The sequence below is a fragment of the Rhinoraja longicauda genome, chromosome 25, assembly GCF_053455715.1.
Source record: "Rhinoraja longicauda isolate Sanriku21f chromosome 25, sRhiLon1.1, whole genome shotgun sequence".
NCBI lineage: Eukaryota > Metazoa > Chordata > Chondrichthyes > Rajiformes > Arhynchobatidae > Rhinoraja > Rhinoraja longicauda.
In genome coordinates, this window is record NC_135977.1 from 19,812,263 (window position 1) to 19,832,038 (window position 19,776).

Here is a 19,776-nt window from a genome sequence, read left to right on the forward strand (position 1 = left end):
AGTGATCAAGTTGCACGAGGAGAGGAATATTTCATGTTGAGATGTGCAGCTCAGTGTCAGCACAAAGGACGTGAGAACAAAGAGAGATGGTATTGGTCTATTATTGTCATGTGTAGAGGCACAGTGAAAAGCTTTTGTTTGCTTGCTACCCAGTTAAATCACACCATACACGACGAGTACAATCAGGCCATACACAAGTACACCAGGCAGTGCAGAGAGTAACACTCCAGGGTGCAGAATATAATGTTACAGCATTGTAGTGCTCCAGTTACAGAGGAAAAGTCCAAGGTTGGCAATGGCACACTGAAAAATGCTTACGGAATATTCAGTAACAAGGGATCTGGAAGTTTCCTGATCTTTTCTCCCAGTTGGTCATGGACACCCTGTAGAATTTCAAATGCAGGATGTAAACTACATTTCAGATCATGTTTAGGGTAGAGATACAACATGGAAACAGGCCCTTCAGGCCACCGAGTCCACGCCTGCCACCGATCACCCACTCACATTAGTTCAATGTTATCCCACTTTCTCATCCACTCCCTACGCACCTGGGGGAATTTCACAGAGTCCAATTAACCTACAAACCCGCACGTCTCTGGGATGTGGTTGGAAACCAGAGCATGCAGAAGAAGCCCACGCTGTCACAGTGCAAACTCCACACAGACAGTGCCAGATGTCAGGATCTTGTTTCCAGAGATGCTGAGTTACTCCAGCATTTTGTGTCCATCTTAGTTATCTGCAGTTATTTCCTACACGGGTAACAAGAGCGGACGGTTTTTTGATAGGCAGTTGGTTGGACAAAGGCCAGAAATAAAAGACGGAAGGTATGAGACAAAAGAATTGAAGAATTGTGAAGCTAGAGGAAGGAATGGGAGGGGGAGGGGGAGAAATAGTTACTGAATAGGGTCCCTGCCCGAAACGTCACCTATTAAGGTTCTTCAGAGATGCAATTTCGCTTGGGCAGCTTACAACCCAGCGGTATGAATTTGATTTCTCTAACCCTTGCTTTTCCTCCCTCTCCGTCCCTCCTCGCCCTGTCTTTTTGTTTAGTTGCACTGTCCTCTTGATTCATTTTACTGTTTGGATGCCTCGTTGTCAACTTCCCCTCAGTCAACAATGAACCATTTTACATTTCCTTGATCATCGTCTGCTTTTATCTGTCGTTCTCACACCTTACCCTTCCATATTTTTAGTTTCTCTCTCCCCGGACTCTCAGTCTGAAGAGGGTCCCGACCCGAAACATCACTCATTCCTTCCCTCCAGAGATGCTGCCTGACCCGCTGAGTTACGCCAGCATTTTGTGCCTTTCTCCAGAGATACTGCCTGACACGCTGAGTTACTCCAGCGCTTTGTGTCTGTCCTTGGAATAATAGATGTGCACATTCTGAGGTCTATGGCTGTATGCTTGTTCTGTTGGAAGAATTAGTCTTTGGCTTATCTTTGAGATTTATTCAGCTGCCAGAGTGCTTTGCTCCAGACTGTCAGATCAGACCCACCCCTCAGATCAGGTGCATAATCGCAAAGTGTGGTCTTCAGAATAATTGAGCTGGGAAAAGAATCTGGTGCGAATTATCTCATACATATTGAAATAAAGAGGATCTAATATAAATGTCATTTGGAGCTTTCAAGCCACTACTTGATAGCTTTTTGTTGGATAATGGATCAAGGGATATGGTGATATGGAACATAAAACATAAAACAGTACAGCAAAGGAACAGGCCCTTCGGCCCACAATGTCCGTGCCAAACATGATGGCAAGATAAACTAACCTCATCTCTCTGCACGTGATCCATATCCCTTCAATCCCTGCATATCGATGTGTCTGTCTAATAGCTCCTTAAACGCCACTGTTTTATCCGCCAACACCTCCTCTCCTGTTCTGTGCTGTTCTATGTTTTAAGGAAGGATGGCGTGGTGGTGCAGCGGTAGAGTTGCTGCCTTACAGAGCCAGAGACCTGGGCTTGATCCTGACTACGGGTATTTGTCTGTACGGAGTTTGCACATTCTCCCTGTGAGCTGTGTGGGTTTTCTCCGGGTGCTCCAGTTTCCTCCCACACTCCAAAGATGTACCGATTAATTGGCTTGGTATAATTGTAAATTGCCCCTAGTGTGTGTAGGTTAGTGTAAGTGTGCAGGGATCGCTGGTTGGCACGTACTGAATGGGCCGAAGGGCATGTTTCTGCGTTGTATCTCTAAACTAAACTAAACCAATGACTGTGTGCACATGTAGCCGTGGATTCACACAGCCCGCTGTTAAACTGTCAAAACAGGATCTGCAAGTTTGTTTCCCACTGTCTCTTGAACACGGAAAGGCACATCCTGTTGCCTTCCAGTTGACACTCGAAACATTGCACTTCACAGCTGTACAGAACATTCCCCATGTGACAGGGGCCAAGCAAAACAAGGGGGATGACGGCAGAAATGGAAAGTGCTCCAGCTCTGCTCCTGACACAGTGAGATGAGCTCATTCCCATCGCCCGCTAAGTTTATTAACAAAATCATTGCGTGCTCGTAACCCATGGCGACGGGCAGCCAGTAAAATAACAGCCTGAAGGAAGTTGAATCATCGGGAGAGGAAGGTAGACACAATGAACTGCAGATGCTGCTTTACAAAAGTAGATACACAGTTCTGGTGTGCAGTGTCGCAGCTGGTAGTGCCGCTGCCTCACAACGCCACAGACCCTGGTTCGATCCTGACCTCGGGTGCCGTCTTTGTGGAGTTTGCACGTTTTCCCCGTGACCGCGTGTGTATCCTCCAGGTTTCTCCAATTTCCTCCCACATCCCAAAGGCGTGCGGGTTTGTAGGTTAATTGGTCTCTGTAAATTGCCTCTAGTGTGTAGGGAGTGAATGAGAAAGTGAGATAACGTACAACTAGCGTGAACGGGTGATCGATGGTCGGCGTGGACCCAGTGGGCCGAAGGGCCTGTTTCCATGCCGTGTCTGTCAGCTAACGTGTAAACTAAACTAGCCCATCAACAATATCCAAGAAGACTCGGAATCCAAGTCAATATCCCAGTCTGGAGAAAACTCCGGTCTTCATCAACTTTGGCCGGCCCGGTGGCGCAGTGGTAAACTGCTGGCTCACAGTGCTGGGCCTGGGTTGGATCGTGACTACGGGTGCTGCCTGTACGGAGTTTGCATGTCCTCCCTGTGACCCCGTGGGTTTTCTCTGGGTGCTCCTGTTTCCTCCCACACTCCAAGGACGTAAGATAATTGACTTTGGTAAGTTGTAAAATTGTCCCGAGTGTGTAGGACACAGAGTGTGTACCCTGATCACAATGTACAGGGTGATCACTGGCTGACGCGGACTAGATGGGCTGAAGGGCCTGTGTCCGCGCTAAAGTCTAAAGTAAACAGAGTCCAATGATTGTTAAACACCCATCTGAGAGAAGAATGATATCTCATTGAAAAGACCACACCCTCGTCATGCCTTCTATTTCCTTCTCTCGTTGGGCAGAAGATGCAAAGGTTTAGAAGTACGTACCAGCAGATAGAAGTACAGTTTCTTCCTCGCTGTGGTCTAACTACTGAACGGTCTTGTCATAAGCTTCGGGTGTAATCCTGATCTCCCAGCCCTTGCACTTTTTTTAATCTGCTTCCTCTCTGTAAATGTCACACTGCACTCTGTTTATATGCCTCTTTGCCCTACCTATTGGACTTGCGTATGATTTGATTGTACTTATGCATGGTATGATTTGCCTAGTTTAGTTTAGAGAAACGGTGTGGAAACAGGCCCTCCAGCCCACTGTGTCTGCACTGACCGATGATCACTTGTACACCTACAATTAGCCTACAAACCTGCACGCTTATGGAATGTGGGAGGAAACCGGAGCACCCAAAGAAATCCCAATCGGTCACAGGGAGAACGTACAAACTCTGTGCAGGCAGCATCCGAGGTCAGGATTAAACCCGTGTCTCTGGTGCTGAGACAGCACTCAAAGCAAGGTTTTCCACTGTATTTCGCTACCAGTGTCAATAATAGCCCAATACAATGAAGTCAAGGAAAGACACAAAATGCTGGAGTAACTTAGTGTGTCAGGCAGCATCTCTGTTGAACATTGATAGGTGACGTTTCTGGTCAAGTCCCTTTTTCAGACACTTAAGAAGGATCCCGACCCGAAACGTTCTCCAGGGATGCTGCTTGGCTCACTGAGTTACTCCATCGCTTTGTAACATTGCATGGTATACCAGCATCTGCCGTTCCTTGTTTCTACATTTTTCAGCTCCGCTGCGAAATCTCATCAAGGTATGTCTTCTACTGCTCTCTCAATCTGAAGAAGGATCTGGAACATCACTTTATCCATGTTCTCCAGGGATGCTGCCTGACCCGCTGAGTTACTCCAGCACTTTGTAACTTTTCTTGGTAAAGCAGCATCTGCAGCTCCTTGTCTCTGCGATACAGTCAAGGCCGGGATGGATTGCGTGCAGGGATCGGACTAGACTTCACAATCTTCTGAGCCGGAATCTGGAGTGCCTCCAAGCGCGCCACGACTGACACTAATTACAGAGACGCACTCCATCGCTTGTATCTGCTCATCCTTCAGACTGACAGTCAGCTCATGCAGGCCATGCCTGGCCACAGATCAAACATTCCCACAACTTAATCACTGCCCTCTGGATGCCACAGCACGTTAATTCACCAACACACTGTGCCAAAGGCCTGACACTGGTTAACAAGTCCACCGAGCTTCTGTTCAGATGCCTTTATCACACTCCATTACCTGCCACTCACTCCTTGTACAAGATAATAGCTAGTTGTACTCACTTAATCAGACCAGTCTAATCACCTTTGTACTGTTAGCAGATGTACTTTTAATTAAGTATTAGTTTTATGAAGACTGGAGGGCACAGTTTAGTTTATTGTCACGTGTACCGAGGTACAGTGCGAAGCTTTTGTTGCGTGCTAACCAGTAAGGGGAAAGACAATATGTGATTGCAATCGAACCGTCCACAGTGTGCAGACACATCATAAAGGGAACAACTTTTAGTGCAAGATAAAATCCAGTAAAGTCTGATTAAAGATAGTCCGAGCGACTCCAGTGAGATAGATAACAGCTCAGGACCGCTCTGTAGTTGTTGATAGGATGGTTCAGTTGCCTGATAACAGCTGGGAAGAAATTGTTCCTGAATCTAGAAGCCTGAAGGTGAGATGGGCAAAGTTTCAAGGAGATGTGCGGGGCAAGTTTTTTTTCTTCTTGCCACAGAAGAACGTGGTTCGAATCCCCCGACCGCAGGAGAAAAGGAGGAACGAAGATAAGACTTTATTGCCTTCCATCACAGTGGGGAATGTGGAGGAGCCGCTGCGGTGGATGTTTATGTCAGTTTTTTATGTAGGGTGTGTGTCTTGTTGCGTTTTGGGTATGACTGTATGGCGAACCAAATTCCTCGTATGTGGCAAAAACATTCTTGGCTAATAAATGACGATTATGATTATGATTATAAGGTGGTGGGAGGCTGGAATACGCTGCCAGGGGTGGTGGTGGAGGCAGGTATGAGAGTTGCCCTTAAGAGCCATGTCGATAGGCACATGGATATGCAGGGGAATGGAGGGATAGGGTTCACGTGCAGACAGAGGAGATTAGTTTAACTAGGCATCATGTTCATCACAAACATTGTGGGCCGAAGGGCCTGTTCCTGTGCTGCACGGTTCTCTGTTTAATACCGGCAAAGTCCATGTTTAATGACTTTACAATGACCAAGATAAATTCCATTAACAAGTCATTATTCATGGCTGGCCAACTGGGAGTCAGTGTAGGTCAACGATCGCTGAAGTGAGTGGCCAACGAGACATGGGAGTATAGTTCTGGGACTTCACAGGATGGAAGGTAGGAGCCGTGTATTAGAGAGGGCTTCTGTAAACTGAGGCCAGCATTACATCCGAGTGGTGGGACTAATTCACCTCGACCCCATTCTGGACAATGGACATTGTCTAAGGCGCTGGTGCGCGACCATGCTGTGAACTATATTCTGCACTCTGCACCTTCCCCTTTGCTCTACCTATTGCACTTGGGGTTTGACTTGATTGTATGAATGGTGCGCTATAATGTTGATAACTATATTCTGCACTCTCCACCTTCCCGTTTGCTCCACCTATTGTAAAAACGTTTTGTTGTACCTCGATACACATGACAACAATAAAACATGAAGCTAAATGGAGCAAGTATTTTTACGCAGGGAGTGGCGAGGGCCTAGAATGCTCTGCCGGGTGTGTTGGTGGAAGCAGGTGTGATAGTGGCATTTACAAGGTTTTTATATAGGCACACGGATATGTAGGGATTGGAGGGATATGGATCACATGCAGGCAGAGGACATTGGCATTCTGTTCGGCATGGACATGGTGAGCTGGAGGGCCTGCTTCTTTTAGTTTAGTTACAGGGATACAGGTCGGAAACAGATCCTTCGGCCCACCGAGTCCGTGTCAACCAGCTATCCTCGTGCACTAGCACTATCCTACACACCAGGGACAATTTACAATCTTGATCAAGCCAATTAACCCACAAACCTGCACGTCTTTGGAGTGTGGGAGGAAACTGGAGCACCCGGGGAAAACCCACGCGGACACAGGGAGGATGTACAAACTCCATACAGACGGCACCCGGAGTCAGGGTCAAACTCTGGTCTCTGGCGTTTGTGAGGCAGCAACTCTACCGCTGCACCACTGTGGCCCACTTGCTTCTGTTCTACGTTTGAAGGAAGGGAGGGTGAGTACATAAACAAAGAAAAAGAGTAGTGAATCGGATTCATCAAATGTCAGAGCAGAGACTTTGTATTACAAACCAAGTACATTTTCCTCTGGATACATTTTTTTTAAAGAATAATAGTTTAAGAGGATCATTTCCAGGTGCAACATTCCAGCAGTGTGTTTAGTTGAATAAGATCCACTCTATATTGTGGCAGAACTCCGCGTGGCATGTGAAAAATGCATCAATGAAGTCAAAGACTGCATTGTAACTCCCACGACTTTCATTTACCTTGGAGAGAGATTAAATGCGTTGCCTTTTTTACTGTTTAACAAAGTCAGATTTTACCTCTCACTTTCTTTTATATCTCAGTTTGAGATTTTTTTTTAAACACCAGTCCTGATCTCTGCCCTCCACACTCCTTGGCATCCTCAGGAACAATTGTTCAACTTGCATCCTGTCGGTCTTTGCATCCAAATTTCACATTTATCCTCAAGTCTATCAAGTCCGAAAATATTATTCACAGCTCCCGAACTTCAGAGGAAAAGAGAAAGATGCGCTGATGCAAAAAGAGGTTTAGATTTTGCACCGTTGGTTATTTTATACTTTACTTTGAGATTGCCTTTGTGTGACTGAATGTTTATTTTTGAGAGGGATAAGCAATGAATCAAACAGGTATGTATCAAGGATCGTGAATTATCAACTTTAAAGGGGAAGATAGACAATAGGTGCAGGAGGAGGCCATTCGGCCCTTCGAGCCAGCACCGCCATTCAATGTGATCATGGCTGATCATTCTCAATCAGTACCCCGTTCCTGCCTTCTCCCCATACCCCCTGACTCCACTATCCTTAAGAGCACTATCTAGCTCTCTCTTGAATGCATTCAGAGAATTGGCCTCCACTGCCTTCTGAGGCAGAGAATTCCAAGATCATTGGTCTGTAAAATCCACCCATCCTTATAAAGGTCCACCACCAGTTTTCCGGCACTTGAGCCTTGCCGGATTATCCGTTTTGCCGGACCAACAGAGGTCAAGGCCTTGGGGGGGGGGAGAGGGAGGGAAGGGGGCTGAGATACCAGCCAAACAAAGTCTGCTGCGGAAGTCGACTATGGAGATGGATCTGCCAGCTCTGGCCAGGCCGCAGTTCCAGAGCCCCAGCCGCAGGGCGCATATTCGACCCGCCGATCAGCGCGGAAGTCTCCATGAGGTCAAGATCAGCCGCCTCGCCCGGCCTAGCGGCCACATTTTTCGGGGGAGATTGAAGGAGGGCCCAGACAACCAGTTGCCGGGCAACCAGTGGTGCCCCAGTAATCCTGTCATTTTGAAGAATCCACAACCTGTTTGTGGATGGGAGCCTGTCCATTTCCAGTCGAGTTGCAGGGGTGAGGTGGAGCAGGAAGTGCTTGGCGTGCACATTATTCCCACCGTTGGGACATATCCGACAATCAAGTATGATTTGGGGACATTCGCGAGAGGAACAAATGAAGGACGCAAAGGGCGTCTCAGTGGTGCAGCAGGTAGAGCTGCTGCCTCACAACGCTAGAGACCCGGGTTCAATCCTGATCTTGGGTACTGTCTGTGTGGAGTTTGCATATTCTCCCTGTGGCCTGGTACAAAAAAAATGCAAAGTGCTGGAGTAACTCAGCGGGTCAGGTAGCAACTCTGGAGAAAAAGGATGGGGGGGGCATTTCAGGTCGGGACCTTTTTTCAAACTGTCCCACTGTGTTACTCCAGCACTTTGTGTCCTGAGCCTGGTTATGCTGCCTGACCCGTTGAGTTATTCCAGCATTTTGTGTCTATCCACCTATCACTTGCCAGGTGTTGTCCCAACCCCCCCCCCACCCTCTTTTCCAGCCACTCTAATCCATCGTAAGAGGAGTCCTGACCCGAAATGTCAAGTGTCCATTTCCCTCCACAGATGCTGCCTGACCCGCTGAGTTCCTCCAGCACTTTGTGTTTTGCTCAGACTTTAATGCATAGATTTGTTCACTGGCTTCACTTGCACTGAAGCAGGAGTATTTCATCATCATTAAATATGAGCAGTTTGGGCTCCCTACCTGAGGAGAGATGTGCTGGAGTTGGAGAGGATCAAGAGGCAGTTTACGAGAAAGATCCCAGGAATGATTGGGATAACATCTGTACTCGCTGGAGTTTACAAGGATGAGGGGGGGGGCCTCATTGAAACTCACCAAATAGTGAAAGGCCTGTATAGAGTGGATCTAGGGAGAATGTTTCCCCTAGTGGGAGGGACTGAGACCAGAGGGCATAGCCTCAGAATAAAAGGACATACCTTGAGTCAGGAGTTGAGGAGGAATTTCATTAATCAGAGGATAGTGAATCTGTGGAACTCATTGCCACAGATGGCAGTGGATGCCAAGTCTTTGGGTATTTTTACGGCAGAGATCTACAGATGTTTGGTTAGTTAGCGTGTCAATGGACAATAGGTGCAGGAGTAAGCCCTTCGAGCCAGCACCACCATTCAATGTGATCATGGCTGATCATCCACAATCTGTACCCCATTCCTGCCTTCTCCCATACCCCCTGACTCCGCTATCTTTAAGAGCTCTATCTAGCTCTCTCTTGAAAGCGGTCAAGGGTTATGGGGAGAAGGCAGGAGAATGGGGTGAGACAGAAAGATGGATCGGCCATGTTGAATGGCGGAGTGGACATGATGGGCGGAGTGGACATGATGGGCTGAATGGCCTAATTCTGCTCCTATGTCTTATGAACGTGATTATTTCTCTGCCTGCGTGGATATTTAAACAAGAAGCACCTACTGTGATTAAAGGTTTAGCAGTTGCTGATGAAATTTCCTTGAAACTGAAGTGAGATCCAAAGAATGTTTTCACTACTTGAACCGCAACAATTCACACGTCTGTATTTGTTTAAATGACTGGCCCAGCAGTTGGAACAGTGTCTACCCACAAGATACTACCGTGACTAAAGGAATGATCTGCAAAACATGTTCTCAGTTCCTCAAAATGTTTTGCAGTAAATTTTTGAACCCCATGTTGAGAATTGAACTTCAATTACAATTTTCCGTCGCCAAATACTTGTACTAGGTTCCAAAGTGATTGCATCAAGTGCAAGAAGTAAATGGCTGGAGGAACTCAGTGGGTCGAGAGTGTGTGATTGTCATGTGTAGGAAGGAACTGCAGATGCTGGTTTGTATGGAAGATAGACACAAAGTGCTGGAGTAACTCAGCGGGTCAGGCAGCAACTCTGGGGGAAAAAGGATGGGTGACATTTCGGGTTGAAACCCTTCTTCAGACTGAAAGTAGAGGGGAGGGAACTAGAGGTAGGAAAAGGCCAGAACAAAGCAGGGCCGGCAGCTGATGGCCGAGGAAGGGTAAGCCATTTAATTGTCATATGTATTGAGCACAGAGCAATTAAATTTTTATTTGCTGCAGATAAATAGATTTGCTGCAGATAAGGCCAGTAAATGCAAAAACACGTGGATAATATACAATAATCAAAAAATCAATAAGTTTAATAACCCTCAGTACTTGGTAACCAGAATAGTGCAAAAACCAAAGTCTGTAGTGCAAAGACACAGTCCGTACAAGATCATAGTTGCCAAGGTTTGCATTGTGCAGTGTTCAAGAGTCTGTTGGTTGTTCACTAATAGTGGTTCTTGAACCTGGTGGTCATGGTTTTCAGGCTCCTGTACCTTCGTCCCGATGGCAGTCGTAAGATGAGAACATGGCCAGGGTGGTGTTGGTCCATGATGATATTGGCTGCCTTTTGATTCCAAGTAGGGGCCCTCGTTCAGACCCGAAACGTCACCTGTCTTATCGATGCTGCCTGGCCTGCTGAGTTCCGCCAGCACTTTGTGCTTTTTTGCTCAAGATTCCAGCACCTGCGGCTACTTGTGTCGATGAACGTGTCGCGTATACAGTTGAGGTTTGCGGACAGCTTGCCAGGGGTTGCCCACCAAGTTGTATCCATCTCCAGCTTTTCACAAAGACAATGGTTGCCATGCTGATCTCAGTCCGTGGCCACTGGTGATGGTGTGTGCTGGTGCTTGGATCTCCTGTACACTTCTTACATTCATTAGGTAAAACCACCAGGGAAGTAGAGTTCTCCTGCCCCTGCTTCCCCTCCCCCACCCATCCCCCTCCACCTATATCCATTCCTCTGGCTTCACATTTCACACCTCTGCTCTCCATTTCTCCTTATCTCACAAGCAGCGGTGCAGCGGCAGAGTTGCTGCCTCACAGTGCCAGAGACCCTGGTTCAATCCTGGTCACGGGTGCTGTCCGTAAGGAATTTGTATGGTCTCCCTGTGAACACATGGGTTTTCCCCGAGTGCTCTGATTTCCAACCACACTCCAAAGATGTGCAGGTTTGTAGGATTATTGCCCTCTGTACACTTTCCCTCGTGAGTAGGATGGTGCTAGTGTACAGGGTGATTGCTGGTCGGCACAGATTCAGAGTGCCGAAGGGCCTGTTTCCATGCTCTTATCTCTAAACTAAACAATCAAAACTAAACTAACCACCCTTCGTTTTTTTCTTCTCGTGCCTTTGTCCAACCATTTGCCAATCAAAACCCCCTCACCTGTATCCACCTATCGCTTCCAAGTCTTTAGCTCTCTTCCAGCTTCCTCTGCCTCGACTGCAATCTATCTGAAGAAGGCCCCCGACCCGAAACGTCGCCTGTCCATGTCCTCCAGAGATGCTGCCTGACCCGCTGAGTTACCCCAGCACTTTGTGACTTGCTCTGAGTTATCTTTTGTCCCGCTATTGAGTAAACTGTTATTTTTCTGTGTTTTGTTTCAGGAACCATGCGTCCAGTTAGAAGAAATTTTTACGACCCTTCTTCAGCACCGGGGAAAGGAGTAGTTTGGGAATGGGAGAACGACAGTTGTTCCTGGACTCCGTACGACATGGATATTTGCATAACCATCCAGAACGCATACGAGAAGCAACATCCGTGGTTGGACTTGACCTCCCTGGGCTTCTGTTATATTATTGACTTCAATAGCATGTGCCAGATGAACAGACAGACACAACGGAAGCGACGACTGAGGAGGCGCATGGACTTGGCCTACCCCTTGACTATGGGCTCCATCCCCAAATCTCAGTCCTGGCCCATCGGCACGCAGTCGGGGCAACCGTGCAGCTGCCAACAATGCGTCCTGGTCAACAGCACCCGGGCAGCCTCCAACGCCATCTTGGAATCCCAGCGGCGCAAGGTCTACGCGGCAGCCAACGGCACGCTGACCGTGCGGCAGAGCAACTCCTACAACGGCCCCACCTTGTGGTCGGCGATGAGCGGTGTGGGCACCGTCGCGCCCAACCCCGAGCAGGCCCGCTCGCCCACCACCACCACCACCGCCACCCAACTCTCACCTATCTCCCAGAGCCAGAGTACCACCACCGCCACACCCATCCCCGGCCAGAACAACCTGAACAGACCCGGGACCCAGCGATCTGCCGTCGTCAGCACCAGAGCCTCCATCCCCCCAGGGTAAGCTCAGATACACGAGGTATCCCCACAATGGTCCTGTTAAGTCAAGAGAGAAAATAGTAAACCAAAATGGATTGCTTTTAAGTCTTTAACTCCCTGAAATTGAGCACATTGAAACCATTTTACACCACGTATTCGTATATTAGTTCATTGCTTTCACGTTGGTTTATGAGTTGATTGTTGTGGCTGCTTATGACACTGGAGGCCTATTCTGCTAATCAATTAAATGCTGCCCTTGTGAGTGTGAATCTCTGGTGCAGCACTTGCGGTCCTATCCCTTTGAACATAGCTCTCTGTGGATTGTTGTGCTTGACGACTACAAGCCTCATTGACTGACCAAAGCTGATGCCGTTCCCTGATGTGGTTTTGACACAATCCCTCCCCTCCCCCGAGAATAACCACAGTCACCCTTCCTCCTGACCATCCACAAGTAGCTAGAGCGGTACAGAATGCGTACAGTATGCTTGCCTTCATCGGCTGGGGCACTGAGTATCAGAGTCAGGAAGTTGTGTCGGAGCTCTGTAGGACTTTGGCTGGGTGGCATTTGTAGTGGTGCACGCAGTTCCGGTCGCCCCAATATAAGAAGGGTACATGCAAGGAATGGTGGGATATGGATTATGTGCAGATAGATAAGAGTTGATCATAGCATCATGCTTGGCAGAGACATTGTGGGCCGATGGGCCTGTTCCTGTGCTGTACTGCTTGATGTTCTTTGTTGCGTGTTCTAATACCTTAACATGTTCCTATAATAGCAAGCAGGGTTTTTGCTATTAAGTGAGATTATTGTCACGTGTACCGTGGTACAGTGAAAAGCTTGTACTTTTGCCACCAGTTGAATCAGATAATACGTGAATACAATCAAGGCATACACAGGTACAACAGATAGAAGACGGGTCTTGACCTGAAACGTCACCCATTCTTTCCCTCCAGAGATGCTGCCTGTGCCGCTGAGTTACTCCAGCTTTTTGTGTCCATCTTCAGAAGAAAATATACCCGCGTGAGGAATATAGTTCTCAGCATTGTAGCATAACAGTTCCAGAGATGGTCGAAGGTCTGCATTAAGGTTGGTTGGACCTTCAGGACAGTACCCTAGCATGGGAGGGCCATTCACACACCTGATAACAGAGGGGAAGAAGCCGCTCCCGAGTCTGGTGGTGCGCGCCACCAGGGAGAAGTGGGAATGACCGGGGTCGGACAAACCTTTGATTACGTTGGCTGCTTTCCCGAGGCAGTGTGAAGTATAGATGGAGTCGATGGTGGGGAGTCTGGTCTGTGTGATGGACTGGGCTACATCCACAACTCTCTGAAATTTCTTGCTGTCTTGGGAAGAGGTGTGGTGCAACTATGCTGTCGATGGTGCACTTGCCACGGTCATGGTGCGTGTTGGCAGCACATTGAAACTATTGTACACTCCGCGTCCTCAGGTTAGTTTATTGCTGTGTATGAAGTTCATGGTTACGGCTGCTAATGGCAGTGGAAGCCTATGCTGCTTCTCAACAAAATGCTGTCCCTTTGCATGTGGATCACGGGTACAGAAATCTCTGGGGCACTGCCTGCTTGCCGTATCAAACCCAGCCCGTTGAACGTGGTATGCTGTCAATACAGTACGGAAAGAGGCCCTTCGGCTCAACTTGCCCACAGTGACAATAGTCCCACCTAGTCCAGATCCCTCTAAACCTATCCTATCCATGTACATTTAGAAACCTCAATGTTTCTTAAACGTTGCGATAGTACCTGCCTCCTCTGGAAGGCTGTGGAACAAGCTACCTCCTCTGGCAGCTCGTTCCATAAAACCCTTTGTGTAAAAAAAAACAAAATTCCCCTGGTGTTCCTATGAAATCTTTCCCCCTCTCCTTAAACCTATGTCCTCTGGTTGTGGTTTTTCCCTACTCTGGGTAGAATACTCTGTGCATTTACCCTATCTATTCCTCCCATGATCTTATACTTTGTTTTTGCGTAATTGTTGGATTGTTGTGCTTAATATCTACAAGCCTCTTTAACTGACCAAAGCTGATGTGGGTGCCTGCGGTGGCTTGGCATTCTCCTTCTCTGAAAATATTCGCAGTGACAAGTCCTCCTGACTTGTACAAACTGCGTAACGTTCATCTGGTTGTGACAGGGGATAAAGGTTGAGATCACGATATGGTTTCTCTCTCGAACGTGTCTTTGAAACACACCCCGCCCACCAACCCAAACTGCAGCAAGCCATACGTGCACCACAGTGGGTAGAACCACAGCCTTCCAGCGCCAGGGACCCTGGCTCCATCCTCGCCTCCGGTGCTGTCCGTGTGTGGAGATTACATGTTCTCCCTCGAAACACACGAGACCACGTGGGTTTTCTCCGGGTGCTCCGGTTTCCTCCCACATCCCAAAGACGTGCAGGATCGTAGGTTGATTGGCCCTCTGTAAATTGCCTCAGTGTGTCGGGAGTGGATGAGAAAACGAGATAATGTAGAACTAGAGTGAAAGGTGATTAATGGTCAGCATGTCCCTGGTGGGCTAAAGGGCCTGTTTCCATCTACTCCCTGCACGCGAGGGGCAATTTACAAAAGCCAATTAACCTTCAAATCCGCACGTCTTTGGAATGTGGGAGGAAACCGGAGGAAACGCATGCGGTCACAGGGAGAACGTGCAAACACCACACAGACAGCAACCATAGTCAGAATCGAACGTGGGTCACTGGCACTGAGGCAGCAACTCCACTGCTGTACCACTGCGCTGTGGCTGGTCCTGACATCATGTTTGGCACAGATATTGTGGACTGAGTGGTCTTTTCTTGTGCTGTGCTGTTCTGTATTCTATTTTCCGCGTTCGGTTCCATGGATGGTTGGCTTTGCAGAACCTAAAACGATAGTTCCATATAATTGAAAACCAATGGGGCAGGGAGAAAAGCTGCAGTCATATTCATCAGATGAAAGCACAGATGTAATCAGTCAAACTGTTCACAAAGCACTAGAATGGGCCATACTGGCAGGCCAACAAATCGGTAGATTGAGATTAAACAGCAGGGGCTAATGAGGTTCAACTGGCCCAGCAGATTCAAAGAGATAAGGCTCATTTATTGTCTTGTGCCTGGAGCAAAGGGTCATGTATCCAAATGCAGGGTTTCCTGTTGTGGGCGGCACAGTGGCGCAGTGGTAGAGTTGCTGCCTCACAGCGTCAGAGACCCGAGTTCGAATCTGACCTAGGGTGCTGCCTCTGCAGAGTTCGCAGGTTCTCCTTGCGACCGAGTGGGTTTTCTCCAGGTGCTCTGCTTTCCTCCCACTTTACAAAGATGTGCGGGTTCGTAGGTTAATTGGCTTCTGTAAACTGCCCCTAGTGTGTTGGATAGAACTAGTGTACGCATAGAATCGGTGGACTGAAGGGCCTGTTTCCATGTTGTATCTCTAAAACTAAAGCAAAATATTTTGCACAACATGTCCTCACATTAATTATTTGCTTTCACCTGTGCGATTGAGTTCATTGTTTTGGCTGCTTATGAGGGGTGGAGTGACAATGTGTATCAGTCCCTGGTGGCATGTTCATCAGGCAGGCGGCATAGCGACACAGCGGGTAGAGCTGCTACCTCGCAGCGTCAGAGACCCAGGTTCAATCCTGACCTCAGGCGCTGTCAGTGTGGAGTCTCCACGTTTTCCCGGTGTCCACATGGGTTTCCACCGGATGCTCTGGATTCCCCCAACACTCCAAAGACGTGCGGGTTTGCAGGTTAATTGTCTCTCCCAAGTGGATGGGAAAGTGGGATAACATAGAATTAGTGTGAATAGGTGATCAATGGTTGGTGCGGACTTGATGGGCCCAAGGCCTTGTTTCCGGGCTGTAACTCTAAACTGAACCAAAAGAGAAGCGAGTGTGTGCTTCTGATTTTATAATCTTTCGTGAGTTTTTGTCATGTCTCAAAGACTGCCTCAGGTCTAATGAATGGTCGGAATATCCAAAGATAGTCACATACGAGGAACAGCAGATTTTTTTGATTTTTTACAAAAAACAAAGACATGAAGTGTTGGAGTAACTGAATGAATCGGGCAACATCTCTCGAGAACATGGGTAGGCACGTTTCTGGTTGGAACCCTTCTTCAGGCTGCAGATGCTGGTTCACACACAAGGACACAAAGTGCTGGAGTAACTCAGTGGGTCAGGCAACATTTCTAGAGAACATGGGTTGGCACATTTCTAGTTGGAACCCTTCTTCAGACTGCAGATGCTGGTTAACACACAAGGACACAAAGTGCTGGAGTAACTCAGTGGGTCAAGCAGCATCTCTGGAGAACATGGATAGGCAACGTTTATGATATATCACGGATGTCAATTAACCTACAAAAAGCTGCAGGTCTTTGGGATGTGGGAGGAAACCGGAGCAACTGGAGAAAGCCCACGTGGTCATGGGGAGAACTTGCAAACACTCCGTGCAGACAGCACCCGTAGTCAGGATCGAACCCGGGTCTCTGGCGCTGTAAGGCGGCAACTCTACCGCTGCATCACTGTGCTGCCCCATGATGTTAACCACAACATCCCATGTTGTGGATAATCAGTTTTAGCAACACCTGCATTTAGGATTTTGTTTATTTTATCCATGGGGAATTCCTATCCAAAATGTAAGCACAAAGGTCAGTTAGATCTGAATATTCCTGTGTGTTTTGGTCTTGGGCTTTATGCTGATAAAGCTCCAGCAATAAATCCTCAAGAGAAAACGGCATAATTTATGATCTCCGTAACGCTGGGAAAAACAAATAATTTCTAATCCAATAATAATCCCTCTCAAATTCTGGCCGCTATCAACAATAGATTTCCTACTTCACAGGTGATAGCTCTTTACTTACCCAAGGCTGCACTATATCACAGCAGAATAATTATCAGAGAAAACTGCTGTAAATAAGCGATAAATGGAAAGGGGAAATCAAGGTGAATGACTTTGATCCTGACCTTGGATGCTGTCTGTGTGGAGTCTGTACGTTCTCTCCGTGACCGCGTGGGTTTCATCGTGGGTGTGGAATTCTCTGCCTCATAAGGCAGTGGAGGCCAGTTCGTTGGATGCTTTCAAGAGAGAGCTGGATAGAGCTCTTAAGGATAGCGGAGTGAGGGGGTATGGGGAGAAGGCAGGAACGGGGTACTGATTGAGAGTGATCAGCCATGATCGCATTGAATGGCGGTGCTGGCTCGAAGGGCTGAATGGCCTACTCCTGCACCTATTGTCTATTGTCTATTGTCCCAAAGATGTGCGGGTTTGCAGGTTAATTGGCCTCTGTTAAGAAAATAAGTGTGTAGAGAGTGGATGGGAAGGTGGGAGGACATAGAACTGGTGAGTCACTGAGTTACTCCAGCACCGTGTCCTTTTGTGTGTTAACCAGCATCAACTGAACAGATGATTGGTGGTCAGAATGGACTCGGTGGGCCAAAGGGCCTGTTTCTATGCTCTTATCTCTGAACTAAACTGAGCCAATTCAGTTCAAATCGGAATCAGGATAACATTTTAATGGCCAAGTATGTATACATACAAGGAACTTGACTTTGTGCTTGGCTTGCACATGGTAAAAACATGATATACAGCAGACAATTAAAAATAAAACATAATAAATGAGGTCACGTTACCAGAACAAAATGGAACAATGGCCCCTGTTTCCCTGCTTTTCCCCCTGCCTACCTGACTATCCCCTGGGTTTCAGTTCCAAAAACAAATGGACAAAAGTTGAGATAAATAGTGTGGAGATGGGCACAAACAAATGGACATTATTTCTGCTGACAAATCACGATGTTAAAGGTCATAGTGCTTCCTCCAAAACGAGAGCACTACATCGTCAATATACTGAGGCCAGGCCAGGGTGATATTGAAGCTAGTAATTTGTCTCTATATTCCATTCATAGTGTCATTTATAATAGCAATATTGCATTTCATTGATAACACTTTATTCCAACATAGTGATATTTAATGCAATTAGGCAGTGTTAATATTTCCATGACAAAATAATTGGTGATGCAGCATTCTCATTGATGAAAGGTTTATTTGTTTCATTTTACATGAAGCCGCACACTTCCCATCGCGCTGTTTGGCAGCACTGAACTCCATTTTCACGGCTAAGTTGTTTTTTTGAGCACGAATACATTCACAATGCAGTTCAATTAATCGAAGATAGACACACAAAGTGTTGGAGAAACTCAGCGGGCCAGGCGGCGGCACCTCTGGAGAAAAGGATGGGTCGAGACCCTTCTTCAGGCTGTGAGCCGGGGGGAGAGGGAGACTAGAGGTGTGAAAAGGTGCACCAAATCAGAGCCGGCACTGATGACTCAGGAAAGGCGGAGCCCACAATGGTCCATTGTTGGCTGTGGGAGAGGTTATAACGAAGAGATACGAATAGTACAACTAGTAGGACAACTAGGATGGGGGAGAGACGGAGAGAGAAGGATTGCAATGGTTACTTCAAATTAGAGAAATCAATATTCATACCGCTGGGTTATAAGCTGCCCAAGCGAAGCATGAGGTGCCTTCCCTCCAATTTGCATGTAGCCTCACTCTGACAGTGGAGGCGGCCTAGGACAGAAAGGTCAGTATGGAAATGGGAAGAGGATTTAAAATATTTGACAACTGGGAGATCGCTTAGGCCAAGGTGGACTCCTTTTCACTAGAGATGCTGCCTGATCCGCTTAGTTACTCCAGCATTTTGTGCCTATCCAGTGTAAACCAGCATCTCCAGTTCCTTCCTATTCAATTAATCGAACCATTTCAATTGTGGGTTATTCCACACTGAGGAGGTACAGGGAGAAACTCTCAAGGCCAATTCTTGAGTCTGAAATGGATGGCTTTTTGGACATGAGCGTAGTCAAGGATAATGCGCTTTGCATATCCCTCCCTCTGATTTTACATTTCATTCCACTTCTCTCCTTATCTGACACTTGGCTCCTTTTCACCTCCAGCCTTTGTTCATGTTCATAGGTTATGGGAACAGAATTAGGCCATTCGGCCCATCAAGTTTGCTCTGCCATTCAATCATGGCTGATCTATCTCTTCCTCTCAACCCCATTCTCCTGCCTTCTCCCCATAACCCCTGACCCCCTTACTAATCAAAAATCTGCCAATCTCTGTCTTAAAAATGTCCATCGACTTGGCCTCCACAGCCGTTTATGGCAAAGAATTCCACAGATTCACCAACCTCTGACGAAAGAAATTCATCCTCATTCATCTCCTTTTGTCCTTGTATTCTGAGGCTGTGCCCTCTGGTCCTAGACTCTTCCCCCTAGTGGAAACATCCTCTCCACATCCACTCTATCCAGGCCTTTCACTATTCGGTAAGTTTTCAATGAGGTTTCCCCTCAATATCTGTCAAAGATGTCTGTAAATATCTGCCCCTGTCAATGTCACCCATCTGCCAATCACCCCCACCCCTCACCTGTATCCACCTATCACTTACAAGGACACAAAGTGCTGTTGTAGCTCAACGGGTCAGGTAACATCTCTGGAGAACATGGATAGGGGATGTTTCAGGTTGGGATCTCTCTTCAGACTCTCCATGACCTACCACACTTTGTTTCGGTCCCTCCTCTCCCCCAGTTTTCTTCACCCACCCCCTCCTTAGAAACAGTCTGAAGAAGGGTCCCGACAGAATAAAAATATGCACAAAACAAGAACAAAACAGG

General features: G+C 47.4%; 1 protein-coding gene across 2 annotated transcripts in view; it reads left to right on the forward strand.

Moving 5' to 3' along the window:
• The window catches only part of dtx1 (deltex 1, E3 ubiquitin ligase), a 178,234-nt gene that overhangs the window by 68,098 nt on the left and 90,360 nt on the right, over window positions 1-19,776 (forward strand). For both annotated transcript variants that reach the window (XM_078421549.1, XM_078421550.1), the window contains exon 2: window positions 11,460-12,150. In XM_078421549.1, the coding sequence (XP_078277675.1) occupies window positions 11,460-12,150 (691 nt within the window). The remainder of the gene's footprint in view (window positions 1-11,459; window positions 12,151-19,776) is intronic.